This window comes from Sebastes fasciatus, chromosome 6 (assembly GCF_043250625.1).
Source record: "Sebastes fasciatus isolate fSebFas1 chromosome 6, fSebFas1.pri, whole genome shotgun sequence".
NCBI classification, from domain to species: Eukaryota; Metazoa; Chordata; class Actinopteri; order Perciformes; family Sebastidae; genus Sebastes; species Sebastes fasciatus.
In genome coordinates, this window is record NC_133800.1 from 16,340,822 (window position 1) to 16,353,181 (window position 12,360).

General features: G+C 40.8%; 1 protein-coding gene across 8 annotated transcripts in view; it reads right to left on the reverse strand.

The window, feature by feature from the left end:
• Positions 1-204: 204 nt before the first annotated feature.
• Positions 205-12,360, reverse strand: part of ap1b1 (adaptor related protein complex 1 subunit beta 1) — a 30,550-nt gene continuing 18,394 nt past the window's right edge. For all 8 annotated transcript variants that reach the window (XM_074637911.1, XM_074637912.1, XM_074637914.1 and 5 more), the window contains 4 exons: positions 10,340-10,424; positions 9,771-9,857; positions 9,034-9,188; positions 205-1,649 (listed from right to left, as the gene is read on the reverse strand). In XM_074637911.1, coding sequence (XP_074494012.1) covers positions 1,575-1,649; positions 9,034-9,188; positions 9,771-9,857; positions 10,340-10,424 — 402 coding nt within the window. In that variant the 3' untranslated portion in view covers positions 205-1,574. The remainder of the gene's footprint in view (positions 1,650-9,033; positions 9,189-9,770; positions 9,858-10,339; positions 10,425-12,360) is intronic.

A 12,360-nucleotide genomic window follows, 5' to 3' on the forward strand; every position in this document is an offset into this window, starting at 1 on the left:
ATGTATGGTGTGTGTGAAAACAACGTACGCTGGCTTCCAGGGACTTTGGGAATGTGGACTTTACCAAGCAAATAAACCTGAGATAACGTTTTGCATCCTGTGGGTCCGCCGGGACTTTGGCTCTGGCAGACTCTGCCACAACAAATGTCCTTACACTGCATTTCACTCTTACTCTTAGTCATAATGTCAAACACTGAAGACTGATTATGTGAATTATCAAGACTTTTAATAGTTCTTTTTTGATGTACACACAATGAACAAAATCATGTCAATCAAAAACATGATTAAACATTTTTTTTTTTAACAGCATTTCATATGAATCAGCCGTCACCACACACAAAGACACGCTCAGAACACACAGCCACCTCTGTTGTAATCTCTACAAGGTGTTAGCGTGGGCGCATACATCCTGTAGAGCCGATAAAAAGGGCTTCAGTGTAATGACTCGGAAAAAGGAATCTAATTAATCTGGTCCTGTCTGCGGGTAGAACGGGGACACTGAGATGTAGACAGTGTGCTACCTCCGTGTACGCTCAGAAGTGTTACAAACCACGGCGTCATAGGTTTAGAGTTATCTCACCTGAGCCTTCATCTCAGGTGGCCACGGCGGTGGAGAGGCTGCGATGAGGATACAGAGAGAGCGAAGAGGCAGAGAGAGCCCGAGTGGCTGTCACCGACACAGAGGGGGGAAGCAGTGAATACAAAACCCCCAACACCTGAGGCTCTCTCCCAGTCTGCCACATGAACACTAACAAGACTACAAACACAAACCAAACCATGGAATGACTAAGTAAGAGAGCGGGCAGCTGCTAGGACGACTGCTGCTAGTCCATAAAATGTCCTGATATTGATGGAAAAATTAAAGAAATGCACACCAACAAAACAGCTGCCATGCACACAGCACACATTCAGGGACAGCAGAGGATCCGATCCCACCGCTAACCACAGACACTAAAAGAAAACTAAACAAAATGACAAAGACAACAATAGTGTAGTTTGTAAGTATCTATGTGTCTCTTCTACGGCCGCTTCACACAGGGGCAGGGGGAAGGAGAGCTAAAGCCTTTCTTTCTTGACGGTACCCTAAATAAATATGCAGACAGTGATGATTCACCTGCTGATTGCAGACGCTAAAAATAGACTCCAATTTGTAGAGAAGTGGGGCTGGGTAATGATTTTAAGAGCCTCATGCAGAGAAAACAGTCACGGGAATACAGCCTTCTGTCCCCGAAAGAATACAGGTCATTGCAGTGGAGGATCAACAATGTGAAAATGTATCATGAGATCTTGAAACTGAAACTTTTGTATAAGAATCATACAAAGAGGGGACAGGATATGGAAAGCCAAGACAGTGAACCAGGATTTTCTGCATTCTTTAGAAAAGAAAAACAACCAGCGATGAGACGAAAATCATTAACAGTCCTAATTTAACAGCTGGTTTGACATACAGAGTGCCAACGCAGCAGCAGGAAGTGGCTCCTGCATGGCGTGAGGTTGTAATATGGTCCGTGGGTCAGGTGAGGGGAGAGCAGGAGTCTGTGAGGGCAGCGGCCTGGTCGATGTCGGGAGGGTTTTCAGTTCTTCAGCACCGTCTCGTAGTTCTGGAAAACACACTGGGAAACCTCTGGAGCTCTGCACTTCAGAGAGATCTGAGGGAGAGAAGAGTTGAAGGTGATCTCGCTGTCAAAATGCAAAAGGTTTATAAAGACAGGTTTCATACGTGTTCGCTGAAGGACATACAGTACACAAGTTACCATCGGCACCGAGTCACAAACCTCTAACAAGATACACTTAAGATAATATATTGACTTTTACATATTTCATACATTCATATGTTCATGTGGAGACAGTTGTTTTAATGAAAAGTTATATTGCAAAATGAAGAGATGTGAAGCAGAATCAAGTCTGTACGATGGAGTAACAGCAGGCTAAACTGATGTAGGAACCTCATTTTGGATCTAAGTCTGTTTATAAATGGCATAACTTCAAACAAAGGAAAGGACAGTAGGACTGCACAATTAATAACATTTTTATCAAAATCGCAATTTGGCCTACTGTGATTATGATATCGCAGGAGGCGCACTATTTGCTAAAGGAAAAAAATATTGAAATATTGTGGTGCTGCAGACTTTGGTACAGATCCCCACAAAAAAAAAAAAATCACACCATAATTATTTTAATATGTTTTTCATTGAAAATGAGAATAACGATGTAAAAATGATCATTCTCTCTAATATCGCAATATCAGTCAAAAATAATCACAGTAAGACATTTTTTGAAAATCGTGCAGCCATAAAGAACAGGTACTTTGGATCTCCCAAAATGTAATAACGGAACATTTCGCCTTCATCTGGCAAACTTCGGACATGAGCATTGTTAATATTTCTTCATGAGACCAATAAGAAGAAATCTCCTTTTCCAGGAGACAAAATCCATTATTTTTCAGATGAGAAAAAAAAAAAAAAATCACAGACACACAGACAGAAACAGACACATAAACACACTAGAGAAAAGAGAGGCAGCCTCTCCACTCTTTGATGTTCGTCTCAGCTGGGAGCAGGTTTTAGGATTTGATACAGTCTCACAAAGTGAGTTTTTTTTCCATCAGCAATCACACTGGATCTGAGGAAATAACATCTGCAGAGACATGAGACAGCTGGAGCTTTGGAATAATTGTATCAGGACAGACACTGTCATGACGCTGCACTTATTAATAAAGACAAAAGACAGCTAGTCTGAATATTTCAAAATGTTTCACTAATTAATTGCTGCACAATCAAAAGCAGCTGTGCTTTCTCCGATGACAAATGGAGCCCTTAATAACCCATACGTCTGTGTGACGTGGGAAAAGTCAAGAAAACAACCAGCATCTTGCCCTGACAGAAACACGCACACACCTCTTACTCACAGTGTTGCTCCTTCAGCTTTCATCATCGTCATTTCTTAGAATCACATTTGCTCCAGTGGAAAATAGTTTGAGGGGGTCACAGTGCAAGTTTGCTAAAAATAGACGGTGCAGAATCTCTGCGACGCAGAAAGAGAAGAAACTAAATCCGAGAATAGAATTGAGTTTTAAAAATCGGCATTTCTGTTTGAGTGATAAGAGTATTTTTAGGCACGGTATGTCCAGCAGAAGGTGGACAGCTGACAGGGAGAGAGAGATGAGGAATGACGTGCAGCGAAGGTGTCCAGCTGGACACGAATCTGAGACGTTGCGATAACAACGCCAAGATGCCCCCTGTTTTTCTGATGGTGTTCAGAGTTCCTTTTACTGGTGTTGAGGGAAAAAAAGCTGTTTTTAAGCCCTCACACGTCAGTTCTTTCTTCCTGTAGTTCTGAAAATCGGATCTAATAAATATTTTTTAACATCCAGTGTCTAAGTTTGACTAAGAACACTGCAATGTTTTCCCTTTGAGACCGGCACCATAATTATAATAACAGTGATCAGTCATTAAAGCAGACATTTGGTGAGTTACTGATGAGGATTTCACACCAGGCCCCTCCTCAACTCAACGGATACTAAGATCTACCGGAGATGATTGTGTGTGTTGTGGCGGCTACCACAGAGCTGCAGTGGAATCAAGCCGTAATGCTGCACAGCTCCTTAAGCATTGCCTCTGCACACTCTGGGCTTTTTACTAATGCATGCAGCTGCTGGCAACATTTAGGCAGCCGCTCTCCTGTCAGCATGGGGTAAGATGTGAGGAAATGCGGATGCTCTAGCCACTGTGCAGAACCGGCTATTAAGAGAGCTAGAAACTGCGACACTCGTGTGTTCAGCTTACGGCTTTGCTGCTAAAATATTATTAGTACTATATTAACGGTACGTAGGCGAGGAAATAACAGACAAGGAGCCACAGTAGTGATGAAGGAGGGTGTAATCACCTGAATGTGTGCGTCTGATATAGATTGAGACATAATTCTTATTTTTAATCCAATCTAATGCTTTGATATAAAAATAGCAGTATTATTTTCAACCAAAATTCTCCAATGAAAGACGGACACATAAATTCAATATGCTGTTCATGTAATGCAAAAAAAAAAAACGTCCTGAAAACACTGCAGGAGTCTTTATAAAAACCTGCATAAAAGAGGACCTGGAGCCGCTGCAGTTCTCTGATGCGGCAACGCAAAAGGGCAAAGCAAAGAAAAATGACCTTTCAATGCATGATCGTGGTCTGATATGTATCCTAATCCTAACATGTTATATACTTAACCATGACCTTGTCTACTGGGTGACAGTTGTTGATCAAGTCAGAATTAAGCCCATCAATTGACACTGACAGCCCTAGTTTAGACCTACATCATTAGATTTATCCTTTAGCAAGTCACCTGTATGTGTTAAATAGCGGTGGGCAACATGTATAAAATCCTCCGCCATGGGGTATGTCATTTTGTATTGTTACACTGTATATTGTGATATAATACATTTTCAGTTAAATCAATTAAGTAACTTTTTTTTAAGTGTGACAGTTTCCATTAATCCAGTTAATCTAATACCTGACAAATAAAGACACTTCATCATATTGTTGAAAAAATCATTCAAAAGCCAATAACAGCACACAGCAGTCCTTATCGATTTATAACACTACGCACAAAAGGTCTAATTCTCAGTTATTAACGGGATAGATGGTTTAATGATACTGCAGAATCTCTGAAGGAAGACACATTTATATAATTAATTCATCTAAATCAATTCAATTTAATTAATTACACTTATTTCAAACTCATATCGAATACCATACTGTGTGATATAATCGCACAGTAAATACAGGATGTTCCTGGATTTAACCCAAACAAACAGCAACACTGTGCGACACTCTGGTGTCCATTTCTGCGTTGAAGCTCACTTTTACCAAAAGCCTGAGAATTATCGGCTCAAGAGGTGGAAGGGGAAAATCAGCCAACATCACTGGTCACATAGTTGCCATGGGGACAGGAGATGGCAGATAAGGACACCATCCTTCATGTCAAAGAGATAAGCGGTGTCCCAATTCTCCACTATAAAAACTATAAAGAATACATGAGCTCCGCTGGAGGTCCGGGAGGGGAATTTGAGAGCTACTGACAATTTCACATTTGGTGAGTTAAAGCTACTACAATCGATATTGTTGTAACGAGGTATCAAATGCAAATGTGAAAGGGGTCGCTTTCTTGTGGTGATGAACCTTACAGATAGTTCTCCCCCGAATCTGAACCTCCCCTCGGCTTTACTGAGCTTTAAGGACCGTTTCAACGGAACTGCATTGATAGGCGACAGTTTGGGTCCATGTTTACTTCCTGTCAGCTGATGACGTTCACATACACTGCAACAGGAAATTGACTGGGACACATTAGGAATGTTTATGTTTACAAATGTGAAATGGTCTACAGCAAATTAAGGCTCATTGTTTGGCAGTCAATTTAACGCCAAATTCACACCAGAGCAGGGGCTAAGTGTGACCTGCAGCGAGCTGCCATGTCTATGAAAAGCTGCGGCCAGTTCCGAGCTCAGCGAGTTGCGGCAGTTTGAGTCTGCGGCCAAACTAAAAGTTGGGAAAAGTTTAACTTTTAGCAGTGAAGTGCAGACAAAGAGGACCCGCAGCCAATCAGTAAACAGATTCTGTGACTCCCGTGACATGTTGACCTATGTTACAAAAAATGTCTTCCCACCTGAAACAAATGAACACGGCTCCAAGACGCAGAAAAATATAAATATTGTGGCAAGCCACATTTCGTCGCTGGCTGGTGTGAATTTGGCGTTACTGTTTCAATTCACTCTCATTTCCATCAGTCGTAGCAGGCAGCTGTTTTCAGTTAAAAAGCTGTAAAAACCCGCTGTACACTACCTGCTCAGCACCAAACGGCGGACAGACACAGTCAGCGACTAGCTGGTGAACATAGTGGAGCATTTAGCAGCTAAAAAGACAAATATATCCCTCAGGAGTTGGTTGAGACCAAAACAGAGCTAAAAGATAATGGATATTGGACTTGGACTAGTGAGGCACCACAGGAGAGCCAATCTCATGTTTTTGAGATGTCAGAAAATCCTTAGAGCAACATGGGTAAGCTGCAGCAAAAAATCAAACACGCTACTGTACGTCTCCACTCGCGATAATGAATTTTTAATTGTTTTATGTCTTGTCTTCAGAAGCACAATAAAACCCAGAAAAAAAAAAACGCAGTGGCAGGGCTTTACTTCTTCAGGTCTAAAAATAGCTGCCGACAAAAGGCTTCAGCAGCTCGGCTTTAATGTGCCGTGCCAAGAGAGCGCAGGGACCATGCAGCAGCCAGAGAGAGAGAGAGATGAGCATCAGAATACACACTGTAGTGTACATGCAGTACGGTTAACTTGAAAGTCTAGTCTTCTCTTTACTAAACAATTTATGGTCCATCTTCAAAAAGTAGGGGAGCCTTTCCAGCCCCGCTGAGGAACTAATTGAACTTAAAAAATTAACATGAAATCAAAAAGACATGAGGAGTACAGGACAGACACAGTTGAAGGTGAACGAGAATAAAACCTCCTGAATTAATGCGGTTACGCAAATGGATGCACAGGAGAAATAAAAAAAGCAATAAATCAAGAGAGAAAATGAGAAATGCACAGACTCCAGCAGAAAAAAAATAAATGGACCACAGATAATCATTAAATAAAAATAAGCTTTCACTTCAGTCTATTAATCTCATACTATTTCTCTAGGAAGGACACCCAAAGTCATATATTTCAAAATCTCTTGTACGAGGTCAGGCTACATGATGATGTACTAAACTAAGAAGGTGTGAAACGATAGAAAAATCTGAAGATTTAATACGCAAGATCTGGATGGCTGACAAAGTCAAGACTGGAGAAAACAAAGATTTAATGCCACCTATGAAAACACGACCTGAAAGCAGACAGAGTGATGAGCGGGGAGGGGAGTCACACCAAGGTCATCGTTTTTGACTAGTCATTCAGAATTTCTAAGCCAAACACAATCCATCAAGAGCGGAGAGAGGACACCGTCGCACGCTGACAAAGCAGAGACAGGCAACAACACAACGGAGAACAAAAACAAACACACACACTGTTGAGTCACCAATACGAACGCCACACTCCAATCACTGCACAACAACCAACCCCCCCTCAGCTCCCTCACCACTCATTACTGCACACATCACTCTCTGTCATGTCTTTGCCGTGTCATCTGTCTCGATCCATGACGTGCAGTGATGACAGCATTTTGTTAACTCCATCATATTGACTTAATTCAACAAGTCAGGTTGTAATTTGTGCTGAAGTGCAGAATGGAAGTGGGAACGTTCCTACACTGTGTGTGCGAGTGTAGATTAGTGAGGTCATTCTGGGACAACGTTATGAAGTCCCGGGCGGATGTTTGGTTCAGTAAACCCTTTGATTTATTAAGGGACAGATCTCCAATACCAAGATGTGAAAGTTTGTGTAAATGCAGCGGTAGAGGTTATATCGGTCGGCGCACAGCGGATTAAAGGGTAGTTTGGAAAATGGGACTTTTTTTTTGGACCTGTATAAAAATCGATGAAGTGCCTGATTAAGCATAGATAGAAACCTCTTGTGAAAAGGACTCAATTCAATTAAATAGAACAGTTTTTCATGTCTTATGTTATAATATTGCCTACAGCAGTAAAACTGAAATGGTGTAAAGATCTACTTGCTGCAGTGTATCAACGCTTTCTTAAAAATCATCAACTTACAAAGAACTACATCGTCTTCATTATTCCAAAGTAAAACTTATATCCTAATGTAGACTACTTGTGACCATTGCAGGCAGCTCCATGCTACTTTGGCACACAAGTTGTGGCTCTGTCCTAAATTGTCTAACTATCGGGAATCTATTTTCCAAACTCTATCAGAAGTTTTTGGGCAGGTGATAGAACCTGATCCTTTGATTGCAATAGTCGGTGTCCAGGGAGAGTGTAGTCCTCTTAGAGGAGCTAATTACAAGATTGTGACCTTTCCTCTCCTTAACTGGAAAAAAAAACACAACCTCCCAGTTACATTTTATGGTTTAGAGATGTAAACAAAACACAAAAAACTACAGAAAATCAGGTTTATGCTTCGTGGCTCTGCCGACAAATTTGAGAAAATGTGGCGTTCCTTCCAGGACTACGCAGAATCTAAGCTTTAAAACTCCTCATATGTAATTTGAAGACCTACAGTCATTGTCATTATTTTTGGAAACACCTCATTAATGAAACTTCATGTTGAATTCGTAAGCAACTTGAACCCTCCACCTTTTTTATTTTATTCAGTTTCTCTTTTTGTGTTTTTGTTTCTTTTTAATCCTTGGACAATTATCTAATCATTTTTTTGTTCTTTTGTGCTCTTTTGTTTGTAAAACACAAAATGTCGTTTGCATTGAAATTATCTGTAAAACTGAAACCAATAAACACATTAAAAAAAAATCAACAACTTACAAAATTTGCTTGTCAAAAGAAAAAATAAATAAACAAACAAGTAGGGCTAATTAATTTTGGTTTGTATTAAGAAAGTGGGAATTCATAAATGTTTAATTAAAAGGTAAAGAAGGTAAACAATGGATAAAAACTAAATTACAATTTGCACTCAGTCACAGTTTAACCATTCTACAGATGAACTTCTCAGTCATTGTTTGATGTAATAATAATTTCCATAACCGTCTCCCTCTCAGTAAAACCTTTATGACATAAGCTCAGATCAATGTGGACATTTAACTCCAGGACAGGTAAAATCAAGTTGTTCCTGATTATGAGACAGCCGGTATAATAATGCTGTCAACAATAACATGTTAACAGATTGTATATAAATACAAGTACATACAACATACAGTATGTTGCCATATCAAATCTCTCTTAAAGTAATGGGCAAACTTAACTCCCCTTAGTCCTGACATTTACAACAGTAGTCGGTACAACACGCTGTAGTAGGGGGGGGGGTTTAAAATGGCACCCTTTTATAAAATAATAAAGGTTGTCACTGTCTCTCACCAGCTAGTTCTTTTGGTAATAAATAGTTAACACAGCAGCACCAGCACAACAGTGAGATGACTCAGAACTCACCGTGTAGTTTGGGTTTCCTGCCTGCACCCTCAGCTCAGCCAGCACCCAGATGCCGTTGGTGAGTTTCATGGACTGATACAGCATGTCCTGACCCTCCACTGTACGCTTGGCTATGGTAAAGATGTTGCTACCTTGCAGTTTGTTAGAGGCTGCATCTGTTATGGGAAGATAATCAAAAATCAACACAATGCAGTAAAATATTTAACGGTTTAACTGAACGTACTGAATCTGAACAAGCTATAGCTCATTTTTAGTATTCAGTTTCAGTCATCAAACAACCATTAAATGTACCAGACGATGCAGGATTTCTTTTTGCTTTATCATCCCCTAAAATATCACCCCAGGCTATCGGTGCAGCAAAGATAGTCACTAATTCGGAATTAACTTTTCTCCTCAGCCTCCGTCTTGCTGCTGCTCCCCAGTAGGATGTGAAAGCCTCTCTCTTTGTTCATGAAGAAGAAATTTAATCTGGGGGGGGAAATCTCCATTAAGCTATCATTAGGAATTCTTCTCCAGTTCAGCTGCTCTCACGCTTGTGTAAAACTAAATTATCACACGTAAATAGGGGGACTGCAGCTGATGAGTTCTCATCAAATGCAATTTGCTTCATTAGCGCGGATCTGAATTTGAGATCGCCACTGCTCTGTTGGGCTGTTTCCACATGTAAAGAAGCAGCAGGATCACAGTGTGTTGTCCTCGGGTTAATGCGCTCTCTGTTCCCTTTTCATCTTTCTCACCTGAGTTGAGATGGCAGTCTTTGATCTGAAACTGGGACTCGTTGTCATTAGGAATGTCTTTCCATGTGGCGAGGAACACCTGTCGCTCTGTGGACGAAGAGACACAATCACAGGATGAGTCCAAAGACGGAGCGCATAATGAAATGTACACATTAGGAGTATTACAATAGCATTTTGAGGTAACGGTAAATGTACACAGAGAAATGTCAAAGTAGTGTCTGGGTACTAGTTTGACACTAAACACGCAGTTTCCTGCTGTGTCTTCGGCTTAGCTCGCAGCCTGTGGCAGCAGTCCTCCTGCTCGCCCTAACAGAAGGCCCCACAGGGAGAAATGCCAACACGTTTTCACCGAATAAATCAAACCCACAAAAAGGAAAAAAGGCCAAAAAATGGCCCTGGTGTACAATCTAGTGAGCAACTGTGCAGCCCCGAGAGGTGAACGAGTACAGTCACACACATCTACGTCACAAAATGATGCGTGCTCGCTGAGCGGCTGACGTGGGTATTAGTTGACGTCAGCAGGGGTTTGAGGCCTTTGAGTGAAGAGGTTTAGCGGATCACACACTCACCCATCTTCCCGTCCTCCACAAACAGCATGCTGATGGGGTACTGGCAGCTGAAGTAGAATACATCAATGTTGTTCTTAACAGCCACCTGCGAGAGTGATTACATCCAGGGAGGAGGTAAAGGAGGACGACAGGAGGAGAAACAAGAAGCAGTACATGGGTAATTACTTTTCAAGTGCCCTTCAAGGATGGGCATCGCTGGTGTATGTGTGCTGTTTACTGAACAAGAGGGCTACAGCTCGATCTCTCACAAACACACACAGGCAAGACTATATCATCAATGTTCTTCTTTACTGGCCTCCCATCATGCTGTGTCGCTATAGGCTTTTATTTGCCAAAGAATATCAGCAAACAATACTCACAAGATAAATATATAAAAATAACGACTTCTACAGAGAGCCTTCAGAAAGTGCTTTACAAGGGGATATAAATAAAGATGAAAATATAAGGAGATAAGAATAGCAGACAGACAGTGGTTAAAAATAAAATACCAAAAATAAAAAGATGGGACACAAACATGACTGACAAGTGAGAAAAAAACTAAAATAGCACCTAACATCTAACATCTACAGGTCTATATTTAAAAAGAGAATGATTTTTTTTTTAGCCTAAGCTCCAGAGACAGGATGTTTTACAGTCTTTGGACCCTGGTGGCAAAAGTACAAGACACTGAAACATGAGAATGACTGTGATATAATGGAGGCACCTGAAGTAACAAGCAACAGCCGGTGATATCGACCAGGCTGCTCAACAGTGAAGTGCTGAGAGGAGGACAGTGAGTTCGGCCAGAGGAGAGCAGAAGAGTGACTGGTGAATAATTCATCAGGGCGTCTTATTTCTGGGTGCAATGCAGGACTGCCAGTAAACATCCAGTCATACACAAACTATTTAAAAAGCTTAAGTGTGTATGTTTGTAAACTAAAAGAGCTCCATTATAAAGTCTGAGGAGGTCAGATGCCAAACTATAAAGGCTACTGCATATGATTTTTGACACATTATTTCAGGTGTTATGTGCTGAGTTAATCTACGAGAGGCCTTTCTTTTGGCATGAAGATATTTCTGTGCTGCCCAATACTCTTTTTAAGAAGGAAAAAGGCTAAAAATGATTTGGTTCTTGCATCTAATTTTTTAATATGTGCTTGTTTTCGTAGTCTTCTACGATAGTAAATGGAATATTTTTGAGTTTTGGACTGTTGGTTGGCCAAAACAAGCTATTTGAATTCATCAACTACGGCTCTGGAAAATTGTGATGGACATTTTTTAACTATTTTCTGACATTAAATGCAATCTAGAAAATAATAGATTAATCGATATGAAAATAATCTTTAGTTGTGCCTGACTTTTAATAAAAATATATGCATTATATTTTTATTTAACATTAAGCTACAGGGACAAATAGTAGGAGGCCCTGCTTCATGTCATCTAGAACTAAACTCGCGAGACGAGATGATCCGTCTGATTTAGCTCAGCAGGTGACAGCGACTGATTTATTGATCGATCACATAGTACGTTTACTCGACAGTCCTTTCACAAATTTCTCAGTTCTTTACTGTCGACCAAAGAATTTATTCAGCCTACACCAATTTGGGGACCACTGTACCATTTCTTAACTACTGAATAAGCACGCTGCATATTTCCATTTCTGTAACCACACCTGAAAATGTCTCCACTTTGATGTCTCTGAATTGAACTGCTGTGTCATTGCAGACGGCTCTAGAGTGGCATGAAACTTGCGTCCAAAGTTACTAAAGCGCTTCTCTAAAATGTGCTGATTTGTGATGAAAGGGTTTCATTGACTGCTACCACACATCAGCAGTTAAAAGAGCACTCAAAATAATATTCTGGGACGGTTATCTTCCATCGAGGCAAAAATAACGTAGAACCTCTCAAAAATAGCATTTCTGAGAAAATGTTAAACAGCCAACAGAAGCCATCAAAGCCGAGCCCAGAGGCAGCAGAGCAGAAAGGTTAGCAGGTCTACTGAGGCCAGGAGAAACAAAGGAGCCATGTGTTGTGTGACCACT